Here is a 16,158-nt window from a genome sequence, read left to right on the forward strand (position 1 = left end):
TTTAACATGTTGACTTTCCAAAAGCGGGACTTTTTGTTCCTGTCAAGTCTTTGAATTGAATAGTCTGTCATTGCTAAAAGCAGCAAAGAATATCGACTTCACTGTTCAGTCTAACATGAAGTAGAGAGGGAACGGCATACCAGCTCACAGGCAGTATGTAAAACGGTTTGCAGGACTGAGTCAGTGTGGCTAACAACCAAAGCCAAGACATTAAATTATTCCTTTAGCTGAGAGATCTTCATTCTTAAACTGTTGAGGTGAGGCAATGAAGTTTGTGAGAGAAAAAGGGTGTGTGCATTTATCTCTATCAGGAGAAACCAGAACTTCATGATACACGAATGAATAAACACAGTCAGGGCTGGAATTCAAAATGTATTATTTATACTATTTTTTGATTAAATATGATGCTGTTTTTATCTGCATTTTACCCAATGTCTCAACTTTTTTGCTTGGATGATTGTCTATGACTTTAACAGAAACAAGAATCTGCATCTGTGCTGCCAATTATCAGCTTTAGTAATTCCTAAAAAGGAAAACAATTTAGCATGATCATTACTGTAAATGGTAATAGACGCTTTTCCTTTCTCCGTGTCTGTTGTTAAAGAAAGCCCTCTTTTCTCCTCATTCTTGTTTGTCCATCCACAGTGTGACCCACCCATAGAGGTCCATGACCTCTTTCAGGACATCCGGGATGGGCGCATCCTCATGGCCCTGCTGGAGGAACTCTCTGGCTGTAAACTGGTCAGCCTGTAACACTGAATTTTAAGTGCTAGATTGGTTTTGCACTACTTGCTTTGGCAAGTGTTGTTGCTGTTTTATAGGATACTTAATTGTACTTTTTCCCAGCTTCATGGGTTCAGGAAGTCCTCCCATCGTATTTTCCGACTGAATAACATTGCCAAGGTCCTGTCTTTTCTTGAGGAGAGAAATGTGAGTATGACAGTTAAGCAGTGGTTAAATTGCTGGATGAAATGCAGAACTGTGAGGACATACACGCTCTGTCAACAGGTAAAGCTGGTCAGTATCGATGCAGTTGACGTTGCAGATGGAAATTCCTCCATCATCTTGGGACTCATTTGGAACATCATTCTCTTCTTTCAGGTAATTGCATTTTTTGTCTTGAAGCTTCTTCATCAAAATCCTCTCTCACTTCTCTAAGAAGAGGATGCTAGTACAAAACGGTGTATTTTTCATAAGCTTTGCACTCCCTTTCTCTAAAAGGGAAAGAAAGCTCTTCTCCTCTATTCTAGAGTCAGGTCTAGGCGAGGTTAGCTATTGGCTAAACTATACCTTTTTCTTTTTTTAACTTCCAATGCAAATCTTTGTATAACACAAACTGTAATATAAGCTTTGTGTAGCCTAAAAATTGGCATTTTATAGCAAAGCCAACAATATATTGACAGTAGAAGTTATTTTTTGCTTTGGCATCGGTGCTTTGACAAAGGAACTTTTGTTCATCACTGTTAAGTAGATGGGCCTCAAAGCGTGGTAGCTATGATCACTCAGCTAATCAGCTGCTATCAGGGGTGAAGAGGCAAATGTTAACCATCTTGTCAAATGTTCAGTCACAGCTGTTTTCTTATTCTGAGTAACTCTGACCGGGTAAACTGAACTAAAGGTGAAAAGCTCCACAGATTCTCCACTAAACGAATTCTCTGTATTATTCTTTAACAATCTGTTTAAGGGTAACAATTTCATCCAATGGTTACTATAGTAACCATGATGTAATGAGTCAGTAGATACGAGGACTTTATCTGTTTATCTTCAAGTGTAGTTTTGGTCCAGAGCAGGCCTGCAGTCAGATGCAATGCCTAAATGTTGAAATGAGTAGTAAAGTAGCTCAACTAACTCAGCTCTTCTGCCACCCAGATTAAGGAACTGACTGGGAACATCAGGAGCCAGTTCCCCTCCTCTTCCAGCCTTTCATCCATTCCCACCAGCTCTGACTCTGACACATCCTACAGCAGCACGCCATTGGACGACAGGCAGTCAGCATCCACAGCCGTGCGAGAACACAGCAGGGCCATTAAGAAGTTACTGCAGTGGGTACAGAAGCGAACACGCAAGTGAGTTGGAGCTGCCATTTCCATTATATGGAAATATGTTACATGCATTACATGCAAACATAGTTTGTGTCCTTTTGGAAAAGCAGTAATTCTTTGGATCTGTTTGTGTTTGATCCAGTTAGTTCTTTGTGGGATATTCTGCTTTTCTCTTGCCTTTTTACCCTCACTGCCCAACTGGTTGAGGCAGATGGTTACCACTCTAGAGCCTGGTCCTGCCGAAGGTGTTGTCCTGTGAAAAGGACGCCCTTCCATCCCATTGTCACCAAGTGCTTACTCATCGGGCATCGTCTGATGTTTGGGGTTCCCTCTTTGGTTATGCAGGTTTTTTTGCTTTCAGTGGAAAGTGCCATGAGATGGCTGTGGCTCAGGTGATAGAGCAGATCAGCTACTGATCGGAAGGTCGGTGGTTCGATCCTTGGCTTCCCCAGTCTGCATGTCAAGTATCCTTGGGCAAGATACTAACCCCAAATTGCCCTCCGATGCGTTCATCGGAGTGTGAATGCGTGTGAATGCAGGTTAGTTTGCACTTGCGTATAGAAGTGCTTGTACGAGTGGGTGTGAATGGGTGAATGAGGCATGTTGTATAGAGCGCTTTGAGTACTCCAGGAGAGTAGAAAAGCGCTATATAAGAATCAGTCCATTTACCATGAGATGATCGATGTAGTGTTTGTTTTTGTTTGTTTGGGGGTTTTTTGGTGGTGTTCCCGGACTGTCCCTTACCACAGACTATTTCTTATTTTTGTTACAGGTATGGTGTAGCAGTGCAGGACTTTAGTAAAAGCTGGATCAGTGGTCTGGCTTTCCTGGCTGTTATTAAGTCCATTGACTCCAGCTTGGTAGACATGAGGAAAGCCCTACTGAGAAGTTCCAGAGAAAATCTAGAGGATGCCTTCAGAATAGCCCACTACAGCCTCGGTATACCGCGCCTTCTGGAACCTGAAGGTAACAAGACAACAGCTACTTTTACTTACCAGCCTAATCACTAATCTAGTGACTGAAACTGTAATTCATCTATTTTACAGATGACGTGATAAAAGAGAGCTCAAGAACAGTGACAATAGTAGTTGAGTGTATCTCATCAGCATATTTTTGTAATGTGTGAGTAATTTCTTGAGATTAAAATGCAACAGTAAGAAAACCTTCGTCGAGAGTCAGAATCTAGTCAGAATCAGCTTTTCTGAGGATAGCTGACTGCTTTTGTGTATCAGAATGAATAGCCTTCAGAGATGCTGCTTTTAAGGGGCCGAAGTTTTACATTCTACTTTGTAAGGAATGCAGCAGTGACATTTTATATTTGTGAGAAGAAAATGACCCAATGGTTATATGATAACGTAAACTCCCATTAACAGGAAGAAAATACATTTTACTCAGCACCAGAGAACAAATGGACTATAAATATAAAAATACATTCACTGTGTATACGACACATTGCTTAACTGTAACTTCCTATAGTCTTTTGTGTTTCCCATGCTACACCACCACATATGCTCCCATCTGTCCTCCATAGGCAGACTGCTGCCACTAGAAACTTTTATCTGAAGTGTTTGCAAACAGTGTTACACACAGTATTCTATAAATATGTTTTACATTAGCTCGGCTGATAACGTAATTCTTGATTTAGCAGACACTGAGATTCAGATGGATTATTTGCTAACAAAGAATGAGAAATCCTTTTTGTTGTACACGTGATAGACTGAAGGATTTGACGGGGAATATCGACCATCATTTGAGAAAATCAAAGCTGTTAAATTTAGCGTAGTGTAATTTATTTTTACCACATATAAAAAATGCTGTTACACTACACAGTAGCCCTTTCAGACAGTCTTCACTGAGTTAATAAAGTAATGGTAGTACCTTTTTACACAGAGCTGCAGTGCTTATGCTGTATTTGTCCTGGTCTAGTATACAAGAGACAGTAAAAACCAGACAGCCTGTAGATTTCCCCATTATTATGAGTGGAAATATAGAACCTTTCAAGGTAATCCTCTCGTGCATCTCTGGGCTGTCTTCAATTGGCTGCTTTGTTTTTAAGATCAGTCCGTGGAAGTTCCATTGTATTTGTACTTGTAATGAATGCTTTGGTGCTCCTGTAAAGCATTCATTCGATGCTCCTGGTCTCAGTCTCTTGCCTGGCACACAACTTTCAGAGTTAGTAAGTGCACATTCTTCCAGTGAAAACTGCTGGAAACCTAACTTTCATCCCAAGTGAAGAGGTAGAGATTTTGCCACAGACATGAAACTGGTCAGAGTCTCCTAAGACCCTCCAAACAGAGCAGCTGCACTGGAAGCTATGTAGACATGCCCAAGGAGATTATGTTGAACAGGAGCCTTACCTAATTTAAGTTGGACACGGCTTTTTGATTTTCATAAGCCTGTTCCTGGATTGTCTTTTGGGCACATCTTGGACATAGGATTATACCATAATAATAATAATAAAAAGGCATGTTTACATTTAGTTACTCTTTTTCTTTCACTCTTGTTCTCTCTCAATTTTCCTTTATTTGCTCAGATGTGTCTATCAATGCACCAGATGAGCAGTCTATCATTACATATGTGTCTCAGTTCCTGGAGCACTTCCCTGGTATCGAAGAGGTATGAAAGATCCCTTACCTAGACAAAATCAGTGAATTGGATTCGAATTGTATTTTGACTAAGCTGTCATTTGAAAACTGATATTTCTCTGTTCCCGTCTCAGCCAGAGGAGACCTGCCAGCTAATTGAACGAAGTGTCTCTATGGGCCGACTCAACTTCCGCGACAGTGACTCTGACCACATGAGTAAAGATACTCACCGAAGCAGAGTAAGGGAGAGGTCCTATATGTTTCAGAAGGACTGTGCCCAACCCCCACCCAAAATCTTAATTTCCTCTGTATCAGAAGACAGAAGCATGATGCCACCTTCCTTCAGGGTTACGGCAACTCGATCGTGGTCCAGTGATGACATTTTGACAGATTCGCCCCACACAGACGACCCCATAAAACCGGTGGAAGAAATCTTAACCAACAATGATGACCCACAGCTGTCTTATACTCACTCGCCCACCGGCTCATCAGTACCCGAGTCTGTAAACACAGAGTCAGTAATGGATGACTCTGCAATCAGCTCACCGGACTCTTGGGTGGAGAGTGAGCTTGCCGTGGCAGGGGAGAAGGATGGTGAGAGCCAAATTTGCTTGTGTGATATTGGAACAGCTTGGGATGTGTACCGTGCGACTCCTGTGGAAGTAACTGCTATTGATGAAGGATTTATCCCATCCATAGAAGAAAGAGCCGCTGATGAGCAGTCACTGAGTGAGTGTTGTGTTGATGAAGGGATTTACTCTTTGGGCTCACTGGAGAGCATGCAGGACAGATTCCAGGGGCATGCTAAGAAAAGGGAAGTGCGAGTAGCTGAAGTGGAAGATTCAAAACTTGAAAGAAACAAGGACTTGGAAACGGAGCAGGTACCTGAGCAGATCAATACTGAGGTTATAACACAGCTAGAGTCTGAATCCCTAAAAGAGAAGGAGCAAGAATCTTCAGCTGAAGTGAGCGACTTTGGTGCTGAAGATATCCTTGAACCTCAAATACTGAGCTCCAACACTGAACGGCCATCCAGGGACTATTGTGAAGAATCTGTGAAAGATAATATTATAGAAGACGGTACTCACAGAGATGAGAAATGTGTAAAGAAATCTGTGAATGCACAGAACCACAAAGGAGAAACTAACAGTCAAAGTGAATTTCTGCAAGACATAAATGTCTCTGAGGAGGTTGAAGTGGAAACTGAATGCCATAAAACAGACTGCTGTGGTTCTTTAGAGAACAAAAAAGAACCAGAAATGTTAAAGGGCAGGAATGAAGTACTTGTACAAACACAAGATGAAGCAAGTGAAGGACTTTTAAAAGACAGCCCAGACTCTCAGGACACAAATAATTCTGTACAAATTACTAAAGCTTTAGAAAACACCTCTTCTACCAACACAGAGGAAGTATTAACAACAAGCCAGGATCCAAGCATAGGCATGAATATTCCTTCCATCTGTATTGTCAGCGTGCCAGAAGAACAGGATGATACAAATTTTAACCAAGAAGAACACGGTACTGCTGATGAAAATCTCAGCCAGCCATTGGTGTTTGTAAGCGAGGTGACCGACATGTGTGTCAACAGTACTGCAAACCCAGGTGAAAAAAGCTCTACCTCCAATAAAGATGATAAAATTATTGCTGAGGGTCTGTTTGAAAACGCTAAAGCCACATCTTCAGGAGAATTAATGGATCCAGAAAATCAGCATTTAAATGATATAAATGAACACAATCTATCATCAAATGAACACATGCAAGGTCAGATTGAAATAAGTGAAGATGGTGATAAATGCAAGCCTCCTCTTGATGATTCTCAGGGAGAAACTAACTTTTCTACAGAGGCTGAAACTCATATAGTGGATATTGAGCATGTTGTAAATTCCACTGATCCACCTGATGGACATGAGAGCAAACTAGCTGACACCTTTTGTAGCAGCGACATAGCCAACACACAGCTTAGTACACTGGATCCATTCAACACCGAGCCAAGTGATGAGATGGGGACGTTGCGCTCTGAACCAGCTACCGTGTCCAGAAACATGGACGTTTTGTTTTATACAGACTTTGATCGAGGTTCTCCAACAGAGGATCTGGTTGGTGACCCTGTTGAGCCCATGGATCTGTTCTACCCAGACAAAGAAGAGCTCATGTTTACAGACCAACCTGACACTGAAGCACAAACCTGGCCCTCTGTTTTGAGTGTCTCTGCTCTGCAGCCAGCACCACCTTCAGACTTTTTACCAGATGGCCAACAATTCGATCCGCTGGGTGAAGACGTCAGGGAAGTGGACTTGATACAGGAGCACGATGAGGTAAATGTGAACCTATTTCACTTTCTTGGGGCTTTAAGGTCAGTAACACTGTTGCGTTGCGAGTTTTCAGGAGCATTTTCTGTTGTCATTTTGTCTTTTCTCTTGCTATTGCTCTTAAGGTACCGCTGCAGCAGTCCAAACATACACAACTCGTCATTGTCTCTAGCCTTCAAAATGTGAAACAAATGAGTTCTGCTGACTTTATATTGACCATGTCTCATATTTCGATAGTGGAAAAGTTATTTCGCTGTAATTATATTTATCATTTTATCACCTAGCCCTGCCTTCAGCTTGTTTGGCAAGTTTCTCAGAGACATTACTGATACATTAAGTATAAGTTGATGATTTTCACACAATGAGCAGGACAGAAGCAATGATATGTTAAAGTGTGACATTTTTTCTGTACTTTTTATTCTGTTAAAATATCTCTTTTTATCCTATTAGGTGATCACAAAGACCACCCAAGAGACAAAGAATGTATTTGGATCCCAGCAGCACTGCTTGTTGCCTGGAGTGAAGCTATGTAAGCCCTTAGGAGATGCTGATGTTCTAGCAGACAGGAGGGATCCCAGTGAGGCTGAGCAACAGAAGCCAGTCTCTGCCAGGGAAAACACAGAGCCTGTGAGGTAGGCTTTCTATTCTTAGTGTACACTGAGAAGCACACTTTACCCAGGGGGAAAGCAATGTTGTGGCAAATGATGGGATTCTTCTGACCCAGCCTTTCAGTTAGACATTTCTATAAATGTCCTGAAAAGTGGAGGCTGAAGGAAATTAAAGGAAGGCAGTATGAGACAGACAAGACTGTGACTTGAGAATTAAAGACATTAAAGTGAAACACTTTCTTCTGTGCTTTCTAGCTAACATTCACACACATTTATCAGAGTATGAATGTGTTAGGGTTAGTATCTTGCCCAAGGATATTTGGCCTGCAGACTATGGGGTGCCAGGGATTGAACCACCAGCTTTCCCTATTAGCAGGTGACCTGCTCTACCTCCTGAGCTACAGCCACAGCTGGACCAATCTCACTTTTAAAAAATACATAGCAGAAAATAAAGGAAAAAAATAAAGGATCTTTTTAAATGTTTAAAGCCTTTTTTCATATTCTTCAGTTCTGCCTGACCCTTAAGTATTATAACAGAGCTTGATTCTGTCTGGTTCTTTGTTTTGTTATAGTGTTTTCACTGTAAACCTGAAGTTTCTTGAGCCAGAATGTTGGAGCAGCTTAGTGTTGCTTTCATGCCAGTACATATTCTGTGAATCCGGAGGCTTGAAAAAGTAATTGTTTTTGTTATTTCCTGGCTTTACTGTCTTCTGTTGAGAATGAAAGTGATAGATTTTTGTTTCGTCAGGAGCAGTGCAGGTTCCAGCAGACAAGGTGAAACCCATATCCCACCAGTTCTCCGTCACAGAAAGGGGGCTCATTGCCCAGAGTCAGTGGTGAGTTTGATGCTCTTTTCCCTCCCACAGTGATGTTAAAACAATGAGTACCACTGTATATTGAGAGTGTGCGACTGGCATTTTCACAGGACAGTCGGAGAGCTGTAACTACAAAAGCTGACCGTGATGACTTTGATTTTTGGTAAGAGCATTTCCTTCCCTGATTTACAGTCAGGTCCATAAATATTGGGACATCGACACAATTCTAACGTTTTTGGCTCCATACACCACCACAATGGATTCCAAATGAAACGAACAAGATGTGCTTTAACTGCAGACTGTCAGCTTTTATTTGAGGGTATTTACATCCAAAACAGGTGAACGGTGTAGGAATTACAACAGTTTGCATATGTGCCTCCCACTTCTTGAGGGACCAAAAGTAATGGGATAGAATAAGAACCATAAATCAAACTTTAATTTTTTAATACTTGGTTGCAGTCAGTCACAGCCTGAAGTCTGGAACACATAGACATCACCAGACGCTGGGTTTCATCCCTGCTGATGCTCTGCCAGGCCTCTACTGCAACCGTCTTCAGTTCCTGCTTGTTCTTGGGGCATTTTCCCTTCAGTTTTGTCTTTAGCAAATGAAATGCATGCTCAATCGGATTCAGGTCAGGTGATTGACTTGGCCATTGCAAAACAGTCCACTTCTTTCCTTTCAAAAACTCTTTGGTTGCTTTTGCAGTATGCTTTGGGTCGTTGTCCATCTGCAATGTGAAGCACCGTCCAATGAGTTTTTCAATTCAATTCAATTCAATTTTATTTATATAGCGCCAAATCACAACAAAAGTCGCCTCAAGGCGCTTCATAGGTACAGAGAAAAATCCAACAATCATATGACACCCTGTGAGCAAGCACTTTGGCAACAGTGGGAAGGAAAAAGTTTTGAAGCATTTGTCTCAATATGAGCAGAAAATATTGCCCGAAACATTTCTGAATTCATTGTGCTGCTTTTGTCAGCAGTCACATCATCAATAAATACAAGAGAACCAGTTCCACTGGCAGCCATACATGCCCAAGCCATGACACTTCCACCACAATGCTTCACTGATGAGGTGGTATGCTTAGGATCATGAGCAGTTCCTTTCCGTCTCCATTCTCTTTTCTTCCCATCACTCTGGTACAAGTTGATCTTGGTCTCATCTGTCCATAGGATGTTGTTCCAGAACTGTGAAGGCTTTTTTAGATGTCATTTGACAAACTCTAATCTGGCCTTCCTGTTTTGGGGGCTCACCAGTGGTTTACATCTTGTGGTGAACCCTCTGTATTCACACTGGTGGAGTCTTCTCTTGATTGTTGACTCTGACGCACATACACCTACCTCCTGGAGAGTGTTCTTGATCTGGCCAACTGTTGTGAAGGGTGTTTTCTTCACCAGGGAAAGGATTCTTTGATCATCCACCACAGTTGTTTTCCGTGGTCTTCCAGGTCTTTTGGTGTTGCTGAGTTCACCGGTGCGTTCCTTCTTTTTGAGAATGTTCTAAACAGTAGTTTTGGCCACGCCTGATGTTTTTGCTATCTCTCTGATGGGTTTGTTTTGTTGAAATCAACTCTGGACCTTTTATCTGCTCATTGTAATTGGGGTAATGAGGGAATAACACACACCTGGCCATGTAACAGCTGAGAAGCTAATTGTCCCATTACTTTTGGTCCCTTGAGAAGTGGGAGGCACATTTGCAAATGTCAATACCCTCAAATAAAAGCTGACAGTCTTCAGTTAAAGCACATATTGTTCGTTTCATTTGGAATCCATTGTGGTGGTGTATGGAGCCAAAAATGTTAGAATTGTGTCGATGTCCCAATATTTATGGACCTGACTGCAGTTGTTTGTAACACTCGAGCCTTTAACTGTGATGTAGGTTTACCGTGTTGCCAAGTTTATAACAGTAGCTGCTGATTTGAAGTACCTTCAAATTATGTTTTTGTGAGCAAACAGCACTCGAGTTAGATTTATACGTGGCACAGGAAGGATTGACGTCTTCATTTCTCTGCAGCTTACAGATTAGCAGGAGAACCTACATTTGGATGTACCTGTGAAGACTACACAGACTTCCTTTGAATGAAATCACAACGTAGCTGGTCCATGCAACTTGTTTTTGTAGTACATATTACAAAAAATGACAACATGGTAAATGTTGAAATCTGTTGCTGTCAGAAAAATGTGATTTGTTACTGGACACGACTTTTGTAACACAGCAGACATTTTGTTGTAACAGACAGAAAAGCACATTCAAATTTCCGTTCCATCTGTGTGAGCTAATTCCAGCACGGTTGTAGTGTGCAGTCTGGTTCAGCATCATAGCTTTGCCTCAAATGTGGGTTTCTTCTATGTTAAATTGTCTGCAATGAAAACAGCTGCTTGAGTTCATATAGCGAGAATGTGCTGCAATACTGAAAATGTTATGAAGAGCACAAGTGTGTGAACTAGCCGAAGAGTGCAGCTCAACCACCAATTAAATCAAATGAGCTCAAACACTGTGCAAAGAGAAAGTAAAGTTACACTTGTCTCTGTGTGTGTAGGTGGAGGGAGAACTGGGAGCTACGTGTGCTGCTGCTGCTATGGTTACTGCTCTACTGTTTCTGGGTGTTGCCTCAGATTGACCTGAAGACACTGCCCAACATGCTGCTGAACCGCTGAATGCACACACACACGCACACACACGCGCACAAGCACAGCTTCTCTGAGCTATGAGGAAAAATAAAAAACTTTAGGTTTTTTAACATGCACATGCTCACACAGCCAACTGCCACCTTTTAATGAATCTACATTAAGTGAAGATATTTAAAACATGTATAATTTCAAACTACAAGAGCTTGTTTTCTGTGTTTTGGTTTTTAGCTTCTAGTGTGGCTTAAGCAGTTTATGTGAGAGTGTAAAGGTCACTTGGGGAGGAAAAACATTGCAGTCTTTTTAGAAAAAGATCACACTTTTATGAAAATAAAGTTAAAAATTTAAAGATAAAAAGTTTACTGGTTTAAAATAAACAAACCAGATTCTGAAAAGGTTGGGACACTGTGTAAAATGTAAGAAAAACCTAAACAGAATTCTGTAATCAGACAAACCAAAATTTGAAATTCTTCTTGGAATGAAGAGGAGCTTGTTATCAGCACTCAGTTTTTAAATTAATACATCATTAGTACATCTGCTAGAAGATTCTGGGGTAGCACTGGCGGTATAGTTTTTATGACGCCTGCTGTCATCATGCACCCATCTGATTTTTAGATGAAGCTGGAATCCTAATTTGATTTGATATCTAAATTTAATTATTCACTTCTAACCTAAGAACAACAAAATGTAGGTGTAAATCCATGATCTGTTTTGGATAAGTGGACTCTGACATGGTTTGCTGATCTGTTGCAGAGCCTATCATCTCAGCGATTAAGGTTCCGGGTTGACTCGACACTAATTCAGCTGCTTTTCAGTGTAAACTGTGTCAAGGCTCAGACTCTGAAATTCAGATACCAAAATGTTGTTTGACATAATTCATAATAATAATGACTTAATCTCAGTCTGTGCACACAATGTAAATGTTCAGAACCTGCAGATAGTCCATGTTTAAGAACAACTCTAAAATATATGGAGTTCAGTTTGAGTGTCAATGTCGTGATATGCTGTGCGGCAGGCAGGACTTGGACCTGATATGCAGGACCCTGGAGACAAAAGGATAAACTCAAAAGGATGTCAAGGAGACAAAGCTGGGCTCAGAAGAGAAAACACAGAGCGTGGGAGCATGGACAACAAAACATGAACTGAAGAAAACTGAGACGACTGACTGGCAAAATAAGACAGGGAGTCATGAAAACACCTACACTGAGGGAACGGGGAAGGCTAAGAAGAATAAGTATAAACCGAATCACCAAAACCAGAATGATAATAAAAGATAGACATTAATTGAAGCTTGTTTATTAAATTATAAACAAAAACCCAGAAACTTCAGGACATAATCCAAACATAATTACAAGAACACTGAAAATATAGATTTAAAAAAAGAAATTAACGGAGGAAAAAGAACAACAAACTGAAAACACTGACTCCAGGAACCATGACACTTAAAGTCATCTCAGCCCCACCTAGTGTTCACACAAATATTTACATCAGCTCCAAGATCCAAATGTGACACACGTTTTTCGTCAGTGTGACAGCTGACAATATTTCCAGTGTGCAAAACACAGTAAATGTTTTCAGGAAATTGGCTGACAGCCTGACAGGATTATTGCCCAGGGTCAAAGACTTTTGTTAACCCTGAGATGAGGGAAACTTTATTATCAACTCAGAGTTTTAGCTAAGCCTGCTTCCCAGAAGCTCATAGTGTTCATACAAACTGCCATCAATTTCAAGATGAGCTAATATTTTTCTTAAAATATTTCCTAGTTTAAACCTTTAGTATATTTTCAGGTTTTTTTTTAAATTGTGAATAAAATATGGGTTTATGAGATTTGCAAATCATTGCTTTCTGTTTTTAAACACATTTTGCACTGGAACCAAAAAAAGCTACATTTCAAAAACACATAGTATCTTTGAGTTTTACATGACTGCAAAAGATCCTGCAACTTTATTCTTGAAATTTCAGTGCACTCATATTAGTCTTAATATTAAAATAAATGTATTAACTTTCACAAAAAAGGGTTATAGATTAAAAGTTTTAATAGAAAAATAAAGGCTGTTTTGTTTTGTACAAATAAGTCCTATTTATAAAAGCTTAAGAAGAAAGCTGCAGTTGTGCAAGTAAAACTGTAACAACATCTATGTAGGTGTATGCTACAATGCATTTTTAAATACATTTATCAGACATTTGTTTTTAAGGCATTATGCATTTCACATGTCTAATGTATCAAAACATTAGATACTATTTAAAAATCATTAAATTGTTACATTAAAACACATCATCCCATACATTAATTGTGTTGTTGTAACCTGTCCTGCCGGCCACATCCACAGTTGGTGCATTGTAATGTACATCTCCACAGATGAGTCCATGCAATCAGAAAATCTTGACAGGCATGGAGATGTCCACATGAACCCATGCACTCACTGTGTGAGAAAAATGTCACTTGAAGCAGATCCTGCTACGTTAATGTGACCTTTTGTCCACCACTGCTATATAGACCTTGTCACATATTATTAGAAACCTTTATTCAGGTGTCAAGCTCCATAACAGCATTATGCTGTTTTGCATCATAGATGTGATGACCTTAATAAACATTGAAGGTTTTGAGTTGCTAATATTTACAGTTAAGTTTTCATTTTAATTTTTAGTTGTAATTAAATTTTTTTCTAATGAATTCTTCTCTATTGAAATGCCATTGTGTGATGAAAATGAACTTGTAATTTGACAAATTATAAATAATTATAAAAATGAAAGTGTGTTGGTAAAATCAAGGCATATTTTCTCTCAAAAGGCTTTTTCTTTTCACATTTTCCCATGTAGAGATGCAGCTTTGTTCTTTAAATCCAAACTTCATTGTATATTAGACAATTATGACTATTGCTATTAATAGCATCTTTAATCAGAAAATGGCACATTTCTTAAAATATTACATTCATGTTTTTATTCAACTGTGGCCTTGATATTTTGTTGCATATGTGCTTACAAATGCACTATTATATTTTTGTGGTTCATCATAACTGTACAGTAGACTTGATTTGTACACAAAAATACATACTATGGATAAATGAATGCAAAATATAAAGCCATCTAAACCTGATGAAGATTTTATGAAATAATGAGTGTGTTATCAAGAAGTTCTTCAAATCTGGTTCACGGAGAAGGCGTCCTTGAAGGATATATGAACTAAATTTAAACCAAAAAGGGTTTTTTAGGTTTATATATACATATATGTATATATATATATATATATATGTGGATTTCAGAACGTTTTTGATGGCACTTTGCAAAATTGTAGGACAATATATGTCAAAATTTTGGAATACTGAGCTTCCATACCAGCACTATGAAGGAAGAATTTTGAGTCTTTTGCACTTTTTAAGAAGGAACACAAATTGCCAAAGATAGTGTTGGAAGTGCTAACAGAAATGACACAACTCACCACAGGCCCAATAATGGAGTCTTGTTTTTAACAGACATAAAGTCACATATTTCTTGTGTAGTAAAGCATCACCCTGTCTCCATGTTGTATAATATTAGGCAGAATATGAATTTGTAATGTTTTATGCCTCATAACATGGATCAATGGATTTATTAAAACATTTATGATAAAGACATGTTTTATGTGTTTAAGCTATGCTTTAGCCTTTCCAAGCCTGCTATTGAAAAAGAATGCTTTACACTGAAATATCTTTCTATGTGTTATTTTTGAACAATGTCTGTAATGAAGCAATATGACAAAAGGATAACAAACATCTGTTGTTCTGTCATCTTTGCCATCAGAACAAACCTACTTAATGACTATTGGTTAAAGTATTGTGCATTTGAAAAATACATAAACACAAGTCTTGCTTCGACATAATGAATGGTAAATAGACTGATTCTTATATAGCACTGTTCTCTTCTCCCGGAGCATCAAAGTGCTTTATACGACATGCCTGCTTCACCGATTCATACAAGCACTCTTTCAATGCAGAAGTGATCTAACATTCACACACATTCATACTCGCACATTCATATATCTGACCCAGATAGACTGCAGGTCATAACTTCTTACCTGAAGTTCAGTTCACTTGACGCTCGGACCGGCGGCCACCTCGGGTCTCTGCTCCTCCTGCCTCCCCTTTCCTCATCCACCTGCTGGCCTCCACCACTTGCTAATGTTACGGAATCTGTGGAAGCTCCGCGATGCCACCAACAAACAACAGTTATTTTTACACACCGGCCAGCATCTGGCCAATCCAGCCCCTTTCATTGTTTACACCATTACAAAAAAAACCAAAAATGCCCAGTATGCCCGATGGCCAGTCCAGCTATGGTCATGCCATCAGTTAACCCTTCGCGTGCCAACTGTGGCACGCGTGCCTAGGGTTGCCGACCCCTGGTCTACAGCATTCCACTCCCCAAGGACACATAGTCTAATGCCTTTATTTTTCAGGGCTGTGTCCACTTAATACTATACTATATAACTTTATAACACTTATTAATAAAAACATAGCATTATTGAGGCACTTCAAATAATTTTATCTCAACAGGACAGAGTTTCAGTCTTGAAAGGGGTCCGTTCGGCCACACGAAAAACACTTTTAACATCACTGTCCATGGAAACTACTTAAAAGTTCATAATCAGTTTCAGCCACACAAGACCTAGCCACAGCATGGAAACATTCTCGAAAAGTCCATAACTTGGTCCCAAGTCAAACACTGAGAAATCTGTTATAGCAGGCTCAGTGACTAGACTTGCAGGTCTGCTGGGCACCAGCTGTGCTCACCCGAGGTGTTATGAAGCTCTTTAAACTACAAGTCACATTTCAAAATAAATTCATACAGGGCTTTATTCAATATACTTGAATTACTTTGTCTACCTCACACCCATAGCCAATTTAGAATCACCAATTAATCTAGCATATTTGACCTAGCATGTCTTTGGTATGTGGGTAGGCAACACGTTCAACACGTTCTCACTCCCGAGGCGTAACATTTTACACTAGGTGACAAATCGTCAACATATTACGTTTTCGGGCACCCAACGCGTTCCTACGTGACGACATCGGAAAACTGCGGACACATGAGAACCGTTTGGACTCAATCTACACATCTTCGCTCCTCCTCCTACAATGTATTTCAAAGAAGCACAGGGAGAACATGAAGAGTTAAGATAAAAAAAAAAAA

The 16,158-nt window shown here is 39.9% G+C and overlaps 1 protein-coding gene across 3 annotated transcripts in view; it reads left to right on the forward strand.

Moving 5' to 3' along the window:
* The window catches only part of clmna (calmin a), a 40,005-nt gene extending 25,293 nt beyond the window's left edge, over positions 1–14,712 (forward strand). The window contains exons 3-13 of one of the 3 annotated variants that reach the window (XM_063499210.1): positions 646–741; positions 847–930; positions 1,009–1,101; positions 1,870–2,066; positions 2,815–3,008; positions 4,576–4,658; positions 4,762–6,942; positions 7,387–7,568; positions 8,293–8,380; positions 8,470–8,522; positions 10,901–14,712. In XM_063499210.1, the coding sequence (XP_063355280.1) occupies positions 646–741; positions 847–930; positions 1,009–1,101; positions 1,870–2,066; positions 2,815–3,008; positions 4,576–4,658; positions 4,762–6,942; positions 7,387–7,568; positions 8,293–8,380; positions 8,470–8,522; positions 10,901–11,018 (3,369 nt within the window). In that variant the 3' untranslated portion in view covers positions 11,019–14,712. The remainder of the gene's footprint in view (positions 1–645; positions 742–846; positions 931–1,008; positions 1,102–1,869; positions 2,067–2,814; positions 3,009–4,575; positions 4,659–4,761; positions 6,943–7,386; positions 7,569–8,292; positions 8,381–8,469; positions 8,523–10,900) is intronic. The other 2 variants (XM_063499211.1, XM_063499212.1) reach the window with 2 other exon arrangements.
* The last annotated feature ends 1,446 nt before the right edge of the window (positions 14,713–16,158 follow it).

This window comes from Pelmatolapia mariae, linkage group LG16_19 (assembly GCF_036321145.2).
Source record: "Pelmatolapia mariae isolate MD_Pm_ZW linkage group LG16_19, Pm_UMD_F_2, whole genome shotgun sequence".
NCBI lineage: Eukaryota > Metazoa > Chordata > Actinopteri > Cichliformes > Cichlidae > Pelmatolapia > Pelmatolapia mariae.